The sequence below is a fragment of the Pleurodeles waltl genome, chromosome 4_1 (genome assembly GCF_031143425.1).
Source record: "Pleurodeles waltl isolate 20211129_DDA chromosome 4_1, aPleWal1.hap1.20221129, whole genome shotgun sequence".
In the NCBI taxonomy this organism is placed as follows: domain Eukaryota; kingdom Metazoa; phylum Chordata; class Amphibia; order Caudata; family Salamandridae; genus Pleurodeles; species Pleurodeles waltl.
In genome coordinates, this window is record NC_090442.1 from 600929806 (window position 1) to 600947662 (window position 17857).

A 17857-nucleotide genomic window follows, 5' to 3' on the forward strand; every position below is an offset into this window, starting at 1 on the left:
GGCCATCTTGCCATCCATGTCCCTCGGCCTAGGACTGTACCTTCTTACTTATCTATCTACTTGTGATCTTGATGCTCCTTGTGGGTTTGGTTTAATTAAGATAATGACTCCCATGCTGTGGAATCACCTTCTTTCAGATGTAAGATCTGCCCCTCCTTTGTCATCATTTAAAGCTTTGTCAAAAGAACATCTACTGCCTAACTGGTCTACTTCTTATCCCTGGCTGTAGATTGATTGTGTCTACCTCTTATTGCACTGCTCTTTTTGTAGAGTACTTTGGAAAAAACTGCTAGAATATATTTAATATCTAAATACAAATGTTTTGATGGGACCATTGTGTAAATACATATGTTTCTGCTCTTTTTTGTACAGTACATTGGATAAAAGTGCTAGAATAAATTTAATAACTAAATAAGCATGTTTGAGGAAGCCATTGTGTAAATAAATAAATATGTTGTTCTAGACCATAATGAGACGGCGGAGGCACTAAGTGGGACAATTCTTTATTTCTACAAACAAAACTTGAACACTAGAAATGTGGGATTGGGTTAGTGTTAAACCCAGACGGACTGTCTGTGTAAGGGGTAGATGTCTCAATATAGGAAACAGGTTACCATAATGCTTCTAAATTTGCAGAGCTGTTTAGCATCCTATGGCGTGACAAGCAAGCAGACTCCCATAAGAGCATGAATGGAAGGCAGTGGCTTGAGTGAATGGGTTGTGGGTTCACACATTTTGAAGCAAAGGACAATATCTACTCTCCACTGACCCTTCTTGAACATTTACACTCTCTTAACAGCAAGTCTAGGTAGGTCAACTCCTGAAGTTTTTTCATCCTATATTTTGTCCCTAATGAGGTTTCACTCTAATTTAATCACATAACGCTCCATAGAATGCTTTTATTGTATCCCCGATTCTGTGTAAATATTTGAATACACCTGTTTTTGAACCACTGCTCATCTCCATCTCTCTTAACCCCCAGCATGGTATTTTATCCCCTTTTCTGTCCTATGTTCCAGCAGAAAATCCTCAATCCTCAGGGAAAAGACTTCGGCACTGTCAGTCATTTGCTTTGCTGCCCAGGACAGGGTGCTCTGCCACACACCTTTCCTTCCTACAATGGTTAATGCTACCATGTTGCTGCAGCCTTTATGGCTACAAGCTGAGTCACCTGGTCATCTCACTCTCTACAACATAACATGCATATGCACTCCCTAGAAAGACAATAGGTCATGCTGATTAACTGAGCTAGGAGTTTGAGTGATGAGGAAGTGTTGTTTACTTCATTTACCATCACTAGTGTGCTTAAGAAGATGGCTAGTACAAATGAAAGCCAGATTGGGGTGTATGCACTTTGTTTCTACTCCCACTAAGCATTTCTGGAAGGTGGTCACTATTTCTGTAGTAGGTGAAGACCGGTGCACTCAAGGACCATTTTATTCTGCTTAGTCTTGCTACAGTAAATAAAGAGGTGCCCTTATTTAATATCACACCACTTTGCAGCATACTTTTTTGACTGCAGAATACACTTATTCATTCTATGTTGCTAACTACTAGTGTAATACTATGATGCAGTAATAGAGTTATGTCATTTTGGTGGTGCAATCTCAATCCAGGAGTTGGAATCGGTTGATCCTTGTTAAAACTGGATTAGTTGAAGAAATGACAAAGCCTTGAGTCCCTCCCAGAGTGAGCCTGATTGTCAGAGGGGCACACAATTGGCTGACATTTTGTTGGACCCCTTGGGTGTTGACTTTGTGTGGTCAAACCAGTGGTGCAACTCAAAATGATGCCTCCCCCTGCAGAATGTGATGAGGGCCCTCTGAATCTCCCATATCTCACAAATATTCATTGACCCTCGGGCTGAATGGGGTCCTGTTGAAGCATTAGGGGTCCCCTACAGGGTTGGAAGCCCTGCTTTGCAAGAGTAGCAGGGGCATGTGTTACACCCCAGAACAAAACACTGAGAGTAGGGGCAAGAATGATGTATGTAGAAATGTAGGTCCAGCTTCTTGAGACTTTTCTTTTTTCCACATCCATTCTGATTTTATCAAGGAGCGACTGAATGTTCTGCTTGCTTCTCTTGAAGACAGTGACAAATAATTGAGATTAGCCATGGAATATCATAGGAGCTCTTCATCCGACACTTCAACATCTCATTTCTCTGTTGCTGTTAGAAAGGACCTTCTGTTCCTGCACTCGTTTTTGTTGGCATTAGGACTCTGTGCACTTTGCCCTTGTTAACCAGTGATAAAGTGTGTGTGCACTTTCCCTTAAACATGGTAAAAATGGCATCCCCCTGACTGGCACATTTGATTTACATATAAGCCCCTCCTATATGCTACTGCATTTACCAAGGGCCTGTAAGTTAATTGCCACTAGTGGGCTGCAGCACTCATTGTGGCACCCACCAAAGTAAGTCCATAAAACATGTCTCAAGCCTGACGTGGCAGCCTACAGTACAGTTTTACAACTGTAATTTATACTTCTAAAAGAACCTCTTTGGCAATACTTATAAGTCACCCACAAGTCACTTGGTTCTCTTTCTCCACTTGGACCCGCTAGTGTTTCGACCATTATGCTGGTCTTATTAGCCATTATCGGTATCTGTAGCTTGTCAAATGAGCATCAATTTAGTAATCTCCTGACCACATGTTTTAGGACCTGCACCGCTAGGTATAGAAGTAGTTTTTCAATTGGTAGGTGTAAGCAATTGGGTTACTTGTTCAGAGGGATGAATCCCTACTCAACCAGCAAAGGCAATCCTTAGCAGAATAAGGCACAAATCCCAAATTACCCTGTGCTCAACCCTCTGGTAACTTGGCACAGAGCAGTCAGTCTTAACTTAGGCACAATGTGTAAAGTATTTATGAAACATTTGTAACAGTAATAACATGAAAACACCTCATAAAACAAATCACACACCAAATTAGCAAAACAGAGTAGATCTTACTGAATAATATAATACCAACATGACAAAAATCCAATCAGTAGAACTGGAGGTATACAATTTTAAAGATTTGGGTGAAAATAGCTCCAAAAAAGCCCAAAGCACCACTCACGGCTATCTGGTTGTGCGAGACCGGGAGAAAGTCAAAATTTCAGAACCACTGTGATGGAGCGTGGTTGATGCTGTAGCACAAATGTTCAGGTTGACAGAACTTCTTGTTGGCAGACCGTGCAAGTGACACGGTTTTGGTGCCAACGGGCTGGTTCGCTATCCCGAGGACCCAAAGACTTAAATTCAGCTCCACTGAGGCCACACGGGGAGTCCAGGACCTGAGGGGCACCACTCTGGGGGTTGGGAGGGCAGTGGCTTCCTCCAGCCAGCAGGATCTGAGTGCTGGTACAGGTGGTTGGGAGCCTGTTATGGCCCTGTCGCTCAGAACAGGAGGGCAGCAGACTAGCCCTTGGGAGTCCTGGGTTCAGGTGCAGGTTCAGTCCCTCTGATTCAAGCAGGACAGCAGCAGGGCAGAAATCCAGCAAGGTAGCAGTTCAGCAAGGCAGTAGTCCATCAGGGCAGCAGTCTAGCAGAGTGCCAGCCCTTTCAGGAACACAGCAGTTGATCTTCTGGCAGAGTCTCCACAGGTCCAGAAGTATACTGAAGAGTTGGCATCTGAGGTCGAAAATCTATACCTGGTGCTTCTTTTGAAGTTGGAGAAGCTTCTAGAGGTTTCCCTCTGAAGTACACAGGTTTCCTGAGTTCCCTGCCTTCGCTGCAGACTAACTACACAGGGTTTGGCAATCCTTTGTGTGAAGGCAGGGCATAGCCCTACTCAAGTGTAAGTAAGGCTGTGCCCAGCTCCACCCCCCCATCCTACCAGTTGTGGCCCATCCAGGTACACCTAAGATCTCTATTGTGTGTGGCTTTCTAGGAGAAATACACAAAGACCAACTGCCAACTGCACTTAGTCATGTGACCCAGAGACAGGCTGCAGGCACTAAATGGCTAAGGCAGGAAAGTGCCAAATTTATGAAATTGGCGTTTTCAAAATTGTAATTTAAAATCTGACTTGACCATACCAGAGGATTTTTCATTACAATTCAAAAAACACCAAACATTAATTGATCACCTGTTCCCATTTGGAAGTTATAACTTATTAAATGTAATAAAGTATCTCAAACGTTATTCAATGGGAGAAGCAGGTCTTGCAGTATTGACAAATTAATTTGAGTTTTTCACTACCAGTAGATGTAAAGCTTAAAAGTACTTGTCCAACTTTTTAAATACATCGCACCCTGCCCTGTGGGCTGCTTGGAGTGACACATGTATTAAAAAGGCAGGTTTGAGACTGGCAAAATGTTTATCTTGCCATTGCAAAATGCCGGTTTTAAACTGCACACACACAGGATGCAATGGCAGGTCTGAGGTATGTTTACAGGGCTACTTAAATGGGTGGCACAATATATGCTGCAGCCCCACATGTAGCATTTAATTTACAGGCCCTGGGTACATGTAATACCACTTTACTAGGGACTATGTAAATTCTATATGCCAATTGGGAATAAGCCAATGTTACCTTGTTATAAAGAGTGAGCACATGCACTTTGGCACTGGTTAGGAGTGGTAAAGTGCACAGAGTACTAAGCCCAATAAAAACAAGATCGGTGGAAATGGAGGTGGAAGGCAAAAACGTTTGGGGAAAGATTTCCCTAAGGATGACAGGTGAACAGTAGGACCTCCTGTACCACTTGCTGACTGTACCCTAGGGTAGGTCGCTTCCCCCGCCGCTGCAGCTCCACCTGCCCAGGCTCCTGCCACCTCCCAGCAAAACCGTAAGTACTCCCTGCGCTCCCCCCGCCCAGCCCCTTGTTACTCTCCTCTGTCTTCTGAACTTCTGTCTTCTGCTCTCTCCTCCAACTTTTCTTCGTACCTCTGCTGTCCTCTCTCTGTCCATTTCCCTTCGCTTTCTGCTCTTCCCTCTGATAGCCATCTTCCTCTGTTTTCTGCTCCTCTCCTGTAGCCCACTTGCTGTGTGTTCTGCTCTTCTCCTGTGTCCTTCTCTTCTTCCTCACCGCATTTTCTTTGTGTTCTGCTCGTCCTCTGTGTTCTTCTCCTCCTCTGCACCCCATCCTTCGTGTTCTTCTCTTCTTCTGTGTTCTTCTGTGTTCTTCTCCTCCTCTGCACCCCATCCTTCGTGTTCTTTCTTCTTCTGTGTTCTTCTGTGTTCTTCTCCTCCTCTGCATCCCATCCTTTGTGTTCTTTCTTCTTCTGTGTTCTTCTGGTGTTCCTCTCCTCCTCTGCACCCCATCCTTCGTGTTCTTTTCTTCTTCTGTGTTCTCCTGTGTTCTTCTGGTGTTCTTCTCCTCCTCTGGTGTTCTTCTCCTCTTCTGTGTTCTTCTCTTCTTCTGTACTCTTCTCCTCTTCTTCTGTGGTCTTCTCTTCTTCTGTACTCTTCTCTTCTTCTGGGTTCTTCTCTTCTCTTCTTCTATTCCTCTCCTCTTTTCTTCTGATTCCTCTCTTCTTCTGTAATCCATCTCTTCCCTTCCCTATCCTCTTTCCCTTCCCCTCTATCTGACCCCCCCACCCCGCCCTCTGCTTTCCCGCCACCACCACCCGTTCGGCCCCGCCCCCCCTGCTCCCATTCGTCGCCCCCCCTCCCGCCTCCCGCCCCCAGCTGACCCCTCTTCCCCCCCTCCTCCCTCTTATGGCGCCCGCTGCGCGGCAGAGACAGCGACCCTTGACCCTAGGGTAGGTCGCTTCCCCCGCCGCTGCAGCTCCACCTGCCCAGGCTCCTGCCACCTCCCAGCAAAACCGTAAGTACTCCCTGCGCTCCCCCGCCCAGCCCCTCGTTACTCACCTCTGTCTTCTGAACTTCTGTCTTCTGCTCTCTCCTCCAACTTTTCTTCGTACCTCTGCTGTCCTCTCTCTGTCCATTTCCATTCGCTTTCTGCTCTTCCCTCTGGTAGCCATCTTCCTCTGTTTTCTGCTCCTCTCCTGTAGCCCACTTGCTGCATGTTCTGCTCTTCTCCTGTGTCCTTCTCTTCTTCCTCACCGCATTTTCTTCGTGCTCTGCTCTTCCTCTGTGCTCTTCTCTTCTTTTCTCTCCTGTGTCCTTCTCTTCTTCCTCACCGCATCTTCTTCATGCTCTGCTCTTCCTCTGTGTTCTTCTCTTCTTTTCTCTTGTTCCTCACCGCATTTTCTTCGTGCTCTGCTCTTCCTCTGTGTTCCGCTCCTCTTCCTCACCGCATTTTCTTTGTGTTCTGCTCTTCCTCTGGGTTATTTTCTTTTCTCTTCTTCCTCACCGCATTTTCTTCGTGTTCTGCTCTTCCTCTGTGTTCTTCTCTTCTTCTCTCTTCTCCCTCACCACATTTTCTTCGTGTTCTGCTCGTCCTCTGTGTTCTTCTCCTCCTCTGCACCCCATCCTTCTTGTTCTTCTCTTCTTCTGTGTTCTTCTGTGTTCTTCTCCTCCTCTGCACCCCATCCTTCGTGTTCTTTCTTCTTCTGTGTTCTTCTGTGTTCTTCTCCTCCTCTGCACCCCATCCTTCGTGTTCTTTCTTCTTCTGTGTTCTTCTGGTGTTCTTCTCCTCCTCTGCACCCCATCCTTCGTGTTCTTTTCTTCTTCTGTGTTCTCCTGTGTTCTTCTGGTGTTCTTCTCCTCCTCTGGTGTTCTTCTCCTCTTCTGTGTTCTTCTCTTCTTCTGTACTCTTCTCCTCTTCTTCTGTGGTCTTCTCTTCTTCTGTACTCTTCTCTTCTTCTGGGTTCTTCTCTTCTCTTCTTCTATTCCTCTCCTCTTTTCTTCTGATTCCTCTCTTCTTATGTAATCCATCTCTTCCCTTCCCTATCCTCTTTCCCTTCCCCTCTATCTGACCCCCCAACCCTCTGCTTTCCCACCGCCACCACCCGTTCGGCCCGCCCCCCCTGCTCCCATTCGTCGCCCCCTCCTGCCTCCCACTGACCCCTCCTCCCCCCCTGCTCCCTCTTATGGCAGCCGCTGCACGGCAGAGACAGCGACCCTTGACCCTAGGGTAGGTCGCTTCCCCCGCCGCTGCAGCTCCACCTGCCCAGGCTCCTGCCACCTCCCAGCAAAACCGTAAGTACTCCCTGCGCTCCCCCCGCCCAGCCCCTCGTTACTCACCTCTGTCTTCTGAACTTCTGTCTTCTGCTCTCTCCTCCAACTTTTCTTCGTACCTCTGCTGTCCTCTCTCTGTCCATTTCCCTTCGCTTTCTGCTCTTCCCTCTGGTAGCCATCTTCCTCCGTTTTCTGCTCCTCTCCTGTAGCCCACTTGCTGCGTGTTCTGCTCTTCTCCTGTGTCCTTCTCTTCTTCCTCACCGCATTTTCTTCGTGCTCTGCTCTTCCTCTGTGCTCTTTTCTTCTTTTCTCTCCTGTGTCCTTCTCTTCTTCCTCACCGCATCTTCTTCGTGCTCTTCTCTTCCTCTGTGTTCTTCTCTTCTTTTCTCTTCTTCCTCACCTCATTTTCTTCGTGCTCTGCTTTTCCTGTGTTCCGCTCCTCTTCCTCACCGCATTTTCTTCGTGTTCTGCTCTTCCTCTGTGTTCTTCTCTTCTTCTCTCTTCTCCCTCACCGCATTTTCTTCGTGTTCTGCTCTTCCTCTGTGTTCTTCTCTTCCTCTCTCTTCTCCCTCACCGCATTTTCTTCGTGTTCTGCTCGTCCTCTGTGTTCTTCTCCTCCTCTGCACCCCATCCTTCGTGTTCTTTCTTCTTCTGTGTTCTCCTGTGTTCTCCTGTGTTCTTCTGGTGTTCTTCTCCTCCTCTGGTGTTCTTCTCCTCTTCTGTGTTCTTCTCTTCTTCTGTACTCTTCTCCTCTTCTTCTGTGGTCTTCTCTTCTTCTGTACTCTTCTCTTCTTCTGGGTTCTTCTCTTCTCTTCTTCTATTCCTCTCCTCTTTTCTTCTGATTCCTCTCTTCTTCTGTAATCCATCTCTTCCCTTCCCTATCCTCTTTCCCTTCCCCTCTATCTGACCCCCCCGCCCTCTGCTTTCCCGCCGCCACCACCCGTTCGGCCCCGCCCCCCTGCTCCCATTCGTCGCCCCGCCTCCAGCTGACCCCTTCTCCCCCCTCCTCCCTCTTATGGCAGCCGCGCCGCTGGCGCGCCAAAGGCAAGCCCGTATGCGCCCGTCCGCGCTTGGACCGCGCCCAGCGCCACGACCCCTGGCCCCAGCACTCCCAAACCCCCGCGGCGCCGCTACGACTCCACCTCCCTCCACGCACTCAACCCGGGACGCCCTAGAACCTGCTTCCAAGCCAACCCGAAACGCACCCATGGACCCTTCACATGCCTTACCTGCAAACACACCTTCCACTGCGACTGCACCCCGCCCGCCAGCCCACGCGCCAATAACCACCTCAAATGCATCCTCATCAACGCACGCTCCGTCCACAAGCACGCCACTGAACTTTGGGACCTCCTGGACTCCACCGGACGTTGCCTTCATCACTGAGACCTGGATGAACGCCTCCTCGGCCCCTGACATCGCCATAGCCATCCCGACGGCTCCAAGATCGCCAGGAAAGACCGCACCAACCAAGTCGGAGGAGGAATCGCCATCATATTCAAGGACTCCATCAACGTCACCACTTCCACCGAAGACACCCCCCTCGCCGCCGAACACATGCACTTCCAGATCCACACCGACCCCAGGAGCACCCTCAGAGGAACTCTCATCTACAGACCCGCTGGACCACGCGCCCTCTTCAGCGAATCCATCGCTGACTTCATCTCCCCGCACGCCCTAGCCTCGCTGGACTACATCCTCCTCGGAGACCTCAACTTCCACCTGGAACAGAACAATGACCCCAACACCACCACCCTGCTCAAAAACCTCGCCAAGCTCGGTCTCAAGCAACTGGTGAACACCCCCACCCACATCGCCGGACACACGCTCGACCCCATCTTCTCCGCCAGCAACCACGTATCCTTCAGCCACTCCTCCATAATACAATGGACCAACCACAGATGTGTCCACTTCACCTTCAGACGCAAGACTCTCCACCTCCGCACACAACCCATCCCACGCAGACATTGGAACAAAGTCTCCACGGAACAGCTACTCCCCACTCTCAGCCACAACCAACCTACCATCTCCACCAATGCCAACAACGCAGCCCTCAGCCTCACACATTGGATCACCAACTGCGCGGACAACCTCGCACCCCTCAGACGCCTCCCAAGACAGACCAATGCCAGGAAACCTCACTGGTTCACAGACACCCTCAAGGAATCAAAAAAAAACTGCCGTACCCTCGAGAAAGCCTGGCGCAAAGACCACACCGTAGAAAACATGTCTGCCCTCAAAAACGCCACCCGCGAACACCATCAGCTGATCTGCGCCACCAAGAGAACATCCTTTAAAGACAGACTGGACAAGAACACTCACAACAGCAAAGAACTCTTCAACATCGTCAAAGAGCTCTCCAATCCTAACGCCAACTCCAACTCCATCACGCCCTCTCAAGATCTCTGCAACTCCCTTGCTACCTTCTTCCATCGAAAGATCACCGACCTTCACGACAGCTTCGGTCCTCAGACCCAGCCAACCACCACAGAACCCACTGCCCCAGCCATCACCCTCAATGCCTGGACCCACATCAGCGCGGAAGAGACCAAAACTACCATGAACTCCATCCACTCCGGTGCCCCCTCGGACCCCTGCCCCCACTTCATCTTCAACAAAGCCAACGCCAGCATCGCCCCCTATCTCCAGACCATCATCAACAGCTCGTTTGCATCTGCCACCTTCCCCGAGAGCTGGAAACACGCAGAAGTCAACGCTCTCCTGAAGAAACCTACGGCAGACCCCAACGACCTGAAGAACTTCCGCCCCATCTCGCTCCTCCCCTTCCCTGCCAAAGTCATCGAGAAGACCGTCAACAAGCAACTGACCAAATTCCTTGAAGACAACAACCTTCTCGACCCCTCCCAGTCCGGATTCTGGGCCAACCACAGCACAGAAACCGCCCTCATCGTAGTCACCGACGACATCAGAACTCTGATGGACAACGGAGAAACAGCCGCCTTCATCCTCCTCGACATCTCGGCTGCCTTCAACACCGTCTGCCAACACACCCTAACAACTCGCCTCCGCTCCACCGGTATCCAAGGTCTGGCCCTGGACTGGATCACCTCTTTTCTCTCTGACCGCTCCCGCCTTTCCGCTCGGATCCCACCAAGATCATCTGCGGCGTCCCTCAGGGCTCCTCGCTCAGCCCTACTCTCTTCAATATCTACATGAGCCCCCTCGCCGACATTGCACGCAAACACAACATCAACATCATCTCCTACGCCGACGACACCCAGTTGATACTCTCCCTCACCAAAGACCCAGCCACCGCCAAAACCAACCTGCAGGATGGAATGAAAGACGTTGCAGAATGGATGAAACTCAGCTGCCTGAAGCTGAACTCAGACAAGACGGAAGTCCTCATCCTCGGAAACTCCCTGTCCGCCTGGGACGATTCCTGGTGGCCCACGGCCCTGGGCACCATACCGACCCCCTCAGACCACGCTCGCAACCTCGGATTCATCCTGGACCCCCTTCTCACCATGACCAAGCAAGTCAACGCCATCTCGTCTTCCTGCTTCCTCACACTCCGCATGCTCCAAAAGATCTTCCGCTGGATCCCCGCCAACACCAGACAAAACTGTGACCCACGCCCTCGTCACAAGCCGCCTGGACTACGGAAACACCCTATACGCTGGAACCACCACAAAACTCCAGAAACGTCTTCAGCGGATACAAAATGCCTCCGCTCGCCTCATCCTCGACATACCCCGCAACAGCCAAATCTCCGCACACCTGAGACACCTGCACTGGCTACCCGTCAACAAAAGGATCACCTTCAGGCTCCTCACCCAGGCACACGAAGCCCTCCACAACAAGGGACCTGAATACCTCAACCGTCGCCTCAGTTTCTACACGCCCACCCGTCAACTTCGCTCCGCCAACCTCGCACTCGCCGCCGTCCCTCGCATCCGCCGCACAATGGCAGGTGGGAAATCCTTCTCCTACCTGGCGGCCAAGACATGGAACTCCCTCTCCGCCAACCTCAGGACCACCCAGGACCACCTCGCATTCCGGAGGCAACTCAAGACCTGGCTCTTCGAGCAGCAGTAACCCCCTCCCCTAGCGCCTTGACACCCTCACAGGTGAGTAGCGCGCTTTATAAATATTATTGATTGATTGATTGATTGATTCAACAAGAGGCACAGGAGGTCCTTGTTACTAATTGTCTACAATATTTGTACCCACTCATCAAGTAGGAGCATGCAAGGTGGAGAACCGGCAAGCAGGTTTACAAATCTCGAGCTGGCAGACTGGGCAAAGGGATAGCGGGTTTATTATGAGTTCTTCAGTGGTCGAGGAAGGTTTGGAGAGACAGTGAATCTAGTCAGCATGAGTGCCCTCAGTGGCTCTCTGGAGTGTCCAGTATACCCAGTTATGCAGTGCATGGGTGTAGGAAGGGCAGTGTGAGAGAGTGCATTCATACTAAATATGTTCCCTCACACACATCTTCCATCCAACACTGTTAAAAATAAAGACTGCATAACTGTATCCTTTCTGCCGTTACAGCCTTTACCTTGTCCCATTTAGCCCCTTTTGCCTCACAACCACAGCCTCTGACACCTATTTTCCCCTACCCTTTGTGCCTGTTTTGCTCACCGCTGACTTTAGCAGTTCTGCAACTCTGAGATGCCTGGGTAAGGACCGAGCCAGAAGTGAGAGGAGAAAACCAAGCGTCTCCCATTTGGAAAAGGCAGTCGGTTGACAGCAGGCATGGAACGATGAACCACGAGCCTGCAGAGAACAGAGGATGGATCAGACTGAAGCGAACCACACCAGTCCTGGACATGCTTAGAAGAAGCACCAGCACAGGGAGCTACTTCCAGTATGCAGGAACAGGGAGAGTTGTTGACTAACGAGCAGCCTAAAACCTCATCTGTTTTTAGTTCAATATGTTTTAGTTCCAGTTACCACTCTGCAGAAGCCTCTCGATATGGATAGAGGATTTAAGGACTGTTGAATCTACAGATTGGAAAAATGAATGTCATTGCTTAAATCTCATGCTGAACTAGCTACTTACAACGATAGCATACAATGTTCCCCCTCCCGCCTTTTGTTCCCTTGAACTAGTCTCCTTACTCCCAAAACCAGAGTCTCCCCCAACAGCCATGGTGGGGGGTTCGGATCCTGGGCTATGAGCTGTATACATTTCAACCTCCACTATCATCCTTGCAATAGAATGATCACATTGCACTAATCCAGCCTATAACCTTTGTTTAAGAAAGCACTCAGAAGAGATGGAAATGCAGCTATATCAGTACTACAGAGAACACCATAAAATAATCATTAACTTATTGAGAACACAATCACACACACCTCGCTCTCGCTCTGAGGGTGCCTTCTATTTTTGTGTCTTTTTTAAAGTTTAAGTGTACTGCATTATGCTTCCTTGGCTTCCTTTCTTTTTATCTTCCAAGTTTTATGATTAGGACTTTATTGTTGTTTGTAATAGTATCTCAAGTTACCATTACCAATGATTAATAAAAATTGGGAACAAATGAAAATTGTGTTCAGCGCTCTGACCCAGACTATCTGCACACCTCCACTCTGGAAGGGACCTGATCACAGTATTCTGTTCCTCACTGGGTTCTGGCGAGAGTTCAGTGTTACTTTTCCCATTGAAGGCAGTTGAGGGATATTTTATGATTGGTCGATTCATTAGATCCAGTGTGGTTCAAGAAAGGGGGTAGGTGGTAGGGGATGGTTGTAAGCAAATGTTACTGGGACTGGTGAACACGTTTATCTCTGGCATGTCAGCCATTAGATTTGTAGTCAGCTTAATCTGAAATATGAATGCTATTCCACAGGTCCTTATTTGTTTTTACTCAGGAAACAGCAGAAGCCCGTTGTAATTTTGATATTCCTGTAGACAATGGCAAAAAGTGCCTAGTCACTCCCACGTCGACAAACCGGCACTGAGTAATCGTTAGGATTGCCCCAGGCAGGGGGAGTTTCTGTATGTAGGCCAGACGGAAGTGAAAGGAGTGATCAGGCTGAATGATGAAACCAGGGCACACCTCTCTGTGACGCGCTGGTGGATTTGTATTAAAGGGAGACTTATCATGTTCACCTGCATTTCACAGAGAATGGCCAGAAACTCCAAGACGTACTGAGTGAACTCACCATGGCTGTGACTGTAGCACCCTTCGTGTTTGTGAACCAGAAATTTATCGGAAGCTATGAAACCATAGTTGAGGTAAGCCAATTTTTTCTCAATTCAGGCTCATGAGAATTCATCCTGCAGGTTGTCTGTATTTCTTTAAAAGATAGTATGCTACATTACCACTAAACCAAAGGAATGTTATCATATCCTTGGGATATGGAATGTTATTCACTGTGGGTTTCATTTATTGTATCCTTGCTTTCATGGCCATATTTTTTTCAATGAGAATTGAAATTGTATTTGACCATGCATATCATGCCTGCCGCAATTGCCTCTTGGCTTTTTAATGATAGGTGATTATCATTGGATTCACTTGTTCTATGGTCTGTGGAAGGACGAAAAACTAAATTGGCCCTTTTGGAAGTAAAACCTGTGACAATAGACGACACTTTGATTTGTGTATTGAAAGCGCAGTCTACCTGTGCTTTCTTACTGTCCTCAAGAAGTATGAGCAAGTCAGATTGTGCTGTATGACTGATGAATATAAGGAATCAAATGTGTTTCGGGCTAGTCCTTATGGTCTTTAAAGGGAAGAACTTGGTGAGCTTCTCAGTGAGAAGAAGCCAAAAACAATCTGTCGCAAGAAAAGAATATCCACAAATTATGATCACTTATGGTCACGACCAGAGGTTGTGCTGCCATATGATGATTTGACAGTCTTCCGATTCTCTAACAAGTTATAGTTTCTTCCAAGTTGAGCGCATGATGGTACAGGGAAAGGGCACCTCAGCATTTCACCCTTCAGCGGTTGATAAAAACAACCAGAAAGTAATGGTAATATGCTGCTTTACTTTGGTATTAGCATTGCTGAGTAATGGTAGAGAGTACTTTGCAGGTTGAAATATTCAGCTTTTACACTTATGATCCTACTGCGCCTTTTCACTCACCTCTTCGGAAGATGGTAGCCCTTCTTGTTTGAAAGGACTGTATCGTTGTCACGAAACCTGCCAGAATCCCTCAAAACATGGCCTGATTGAAAGTGATGACCCTGATGATTCTTTTACTTCTCTGATTTTAATGCATGCGACGCAAGCCATGATGTCATCAGTAAGCAGGGTACTGACTGCAAAGGACTTGAAAGCAGTTCTGAGTAAGTACTTTATTGTAGCCCGGGAGCAGTACAACCTCCTTCCACAGTTCCTCCAATCCAACTTCCTCCCAATTTAAACACAAACATTCTAATCTGTGACGAAATAACGAACGGTTCCCAACACCAAACTGATGTTGATCCTTTTCGAAATTTTGCTTGAAAACAGGGCTGTACAAGGGCCCTTGATTGACAAGTCAAGATTGTTGACTTGTGAGTCCGCCCCAGAGTGTTCCCTGTGAGTTGTGTAGCAGTATCAGACTGTGTTTGTGTTAAATTCTGACATCTATCACACTTACGGCCAGCCAGAAATACAACTGACAAGCTTTTTACTGATTGTTATCGAATACTGAGATTACAGAGGCGTCTGGGGATGTTTCCCATTTATTTAGCCATTTACACCGTGCCGTTGTTACGGGTGAAAAATGCGGGCAAATGGGGGTGTGTAAGCGTGCGGACAGGACGCACCGAGCGTCGCCTGTCAGAGAATGCAGATTTAGTCTGGGTCACGGGCGTAGGAGACGCCACATTTCTGGGTGGGGCACAGACAGCGCCGGGGACTTTCCATAGGGTTATTGCACACGGTCAGGGCTACTGGGATTGAGTGGGAGGATTTAAAAATGATGTGGCAGTATTGACTAAATTATATAGCAATAAAAAGACTATTATGCTACATAATGCAGCGCGTTTTGTGATGGTATTACTTCATTATTTTAACATTTTTTCAAAATTAACACTGTCTGGGCAAGGGTTTCACCTCATTAGTATACCAGTTAGGACCCAAATACAGGATTAAGAAAATACAAGTTGAGAAGTCAGCCTTTGCGAAGGGCTTTCCTCTGCTTGGAGATAGCCATCATCAATTCCAAAAGCAGCAAATTAAATCTCGGAACAGTAAATACAGGAAAATGAAGGGAAAAAAACAGCTGGTGAAAGTTAACAAAACATAGAAGCCTTGATGATCTTACCGCACGTCATTCAAACGTGTCCTGCTTCAGGGAGTGGTTTAACCTACACAGGCAAGCCCACCTCACGGTGTGGTGGTCGCAGCACATAATGAAGTACCACAGGTATTATGGCCCATATTTATACTTTTTTAGCGCCGCGTTTGCGCCGCTTATTGACGCAAAAAAGGCGCAAATTTACAAAATAAAATTGTATTTTGCAAGTTTGCGCCGCTTTTGCGTAAAAAAATTACGCAAATGCGACACTAAAAAAACTATAAATATGGGCCTAAGCGTCTTGCTTACAAGGCTCTCGCAGCCACTCTGTGAAGAAGTCAAGAGTCATGCTGAATTTAAGTCAGCAGCTCCTCGTTTTAAACTTCATTCGTTTTTCAGCTCCCATGCTTTTAATGCGCTGTAAAACAAATGACGTTAACACAGGGATTGAATGACTGTCTCAGTTTAAGCTTCAAATGTTGTAAAAGTGTACACGGATACACTCCAACGATACTCGCTCACCTGGCAGAGGAGGTCTGCAGGCTTTGGGTGGGCGGCACTTTAATGGTCCTCTGTGTTAGGGTAAAGCTCTGCTTCCAGGCAGCAGGCAGAGGAAGGCTGAGGAGGGGCTGGGGCTGATTTTTCTGTCCCCCCCTCACCATTCCCAGCCTTGTCCCCTCACTCCAGAATCCTAGTGGGATAACTCCCCCATGTTCCCCACACTTCTTACAGCCATGGATTAGGACAATAATAAGGCTAATAAGCATTTTTATAGCACACAGCACAACTGAATTGTTAGCCTTTAACATTAGTCATTGAGTGCTCAACTTAACGGTGAAACCGAGTAACTACAGATCACACACAGTGCTCTGCACCTTTATCCACTCGAGCCATCTTACTAGTAGTGGAAGCTGGTATACTTGAGGTAAACTGGGGTCTCTTTCGTCTTACCGGCTGATGTACTTGGCCAGCAGATTTAGCCGTTAAAGTAGACCAGTGGGCAGTTGCTCCTCCTGTGGGAATCTGTGGCAGGTTCACAACTCGTTGTGGCCAGTTTGGATTTCCATCTCTCTAGGATTGATAAAATGACTACTAAGGACCTGGACAACGAAAATAATAACATTTATTTGAAGAGCTACACAACTGCAACACTGTAATAATGAACTTCTTATAAAAGGTCACTGGAAGTACATGCGTACCCTCCTGTTGACATGCATATGTACTATGCATGAAATAGTGTTTGCAAGAATCACTTCTTCTTGGTAGGACATGAAGTTTCGAATGTCCTGCAAATACAGGGGTTAACCATGCTGGTAGGCCTTTTTGTGACTCAGTTTCCGCATCTGGCTGAACTTACACTCAACTTAGGCCTCTGCGGATGGAAGAGGGTGGGGAGGAAGTCACCGGATGCTGCTTAGCAGGAGGGGTGATAAAGGGTACCCGGCTCACCCAGTAATTTGTTGTTCTTCCTCCTAATTCTCATATTCATTTGGCGGAGAGGAGTGCAACAATGGGTGGCTGATTTCCGTGACTTTATGAGATGTGCCATTTAAACAAAAATATGAGTGTTAAATGCTGGTCACGCCTTTTTTTTTTAGATATTCCGACTAGCATTTCACATTCATTTTCAAAGTGATCCCCTTTTAGAATATCTTACCAGCATTTTGCTGGTAAAATATATTGAACTAAAAGCATCATTTGTTGGGGCACAACTTATAAAAGCGGTCTTTTCTGATGAAAAATATCTGGTCTCATTAGGTTATTTTACAAATTTTTGATTAAAAAATAGCAGTTTGTTATAAGCCTTCAAATTATGCTGCCAGTCTAGTGCACTTCAAAGGACAACATTCAGTGGAAATTGGAAAGGATGAGGGCTGAAAGGCAGGCAGTAAGACTTGTAAAGAGTGGTGTGGTGATGGTTGGGAATCACATGATTGGCTTCACGCAGAGCAGGAGGGTAGCTGAATTGTCCCTGCAGTAACATTTGATAACTTAGACCCAAGTCTTCTCAATGGCCCATTCAGAGGAACTGGCACATTTTGTAGGATGCATCTTTTTAAACAAAATATCTTGCAGTTGTTTATTTGACTTACTATGTGGTATTTTGACATGGACGCTAATAAGTGTGAGGTAAAGCAACTGAAAGTTATTCCTAAAATATGGAAGTTTCTCATTTATGACGAAAAGTATTTAATGGGGCTGAGTGAGGATCCCTCCATGCAGGCCATTAATGACACAGCCATGAGGCTTTCTTTCACTCACCATCGGAGCCCATATTTGGCTACACTTTTGAGACTTTATTTGGCCTACAGTCCTAGGTCCATCTGCGGTTGAAATTCACACTGCATTTATAAAGCGCTTACTAGCCCTGATGAGGTGTTTGAAGCACTTTACTGTGAGTCACATGCTATCTGGGATCCAAAAGTTAGTGGTCAGTTCATTGGTTATAAAGGTAGTTTGCATGCTAACGGAAACCATTCCATGCACTTACTCCTGCTTCCTTGTGGTAATTAGCAACTTAGGTGTGATCATTAGAGGGGTCTATGTGAGAAACAAATACTTTTAAAAAAAAGCTTGAAGACAGACAGGCTTGAGATTTAGAGTAGTTTATTTACAAAAGAGGAATATAGATGGGGGGCAGAGGTGC

The 17857-nt window shown here is 47.3% G+C and overlaps 1 protein-coding gene across 1 annotated transcript in view; it reads left to right on the forward strand.

The window, feature by feature from the left end:
• Positions 1 to 17857, forward strand: part of TXNRD1 (thioredoxin reductase 1) — a 128025-nt gene that overhangs the window by 72201 nt on the left and 37967 nt on the right. Inside the window, exon 4 of the mRNA XM_069229003.1 lies at positions 13103 to 13215. Within this exon, the coding sequence (XP_069085104.1) occupies positions 13103 to 13215 (113 nt within the window). The remainder of the gene's footprint in view (positions 1 to 13102; positions 13216 to 17857) is intronic.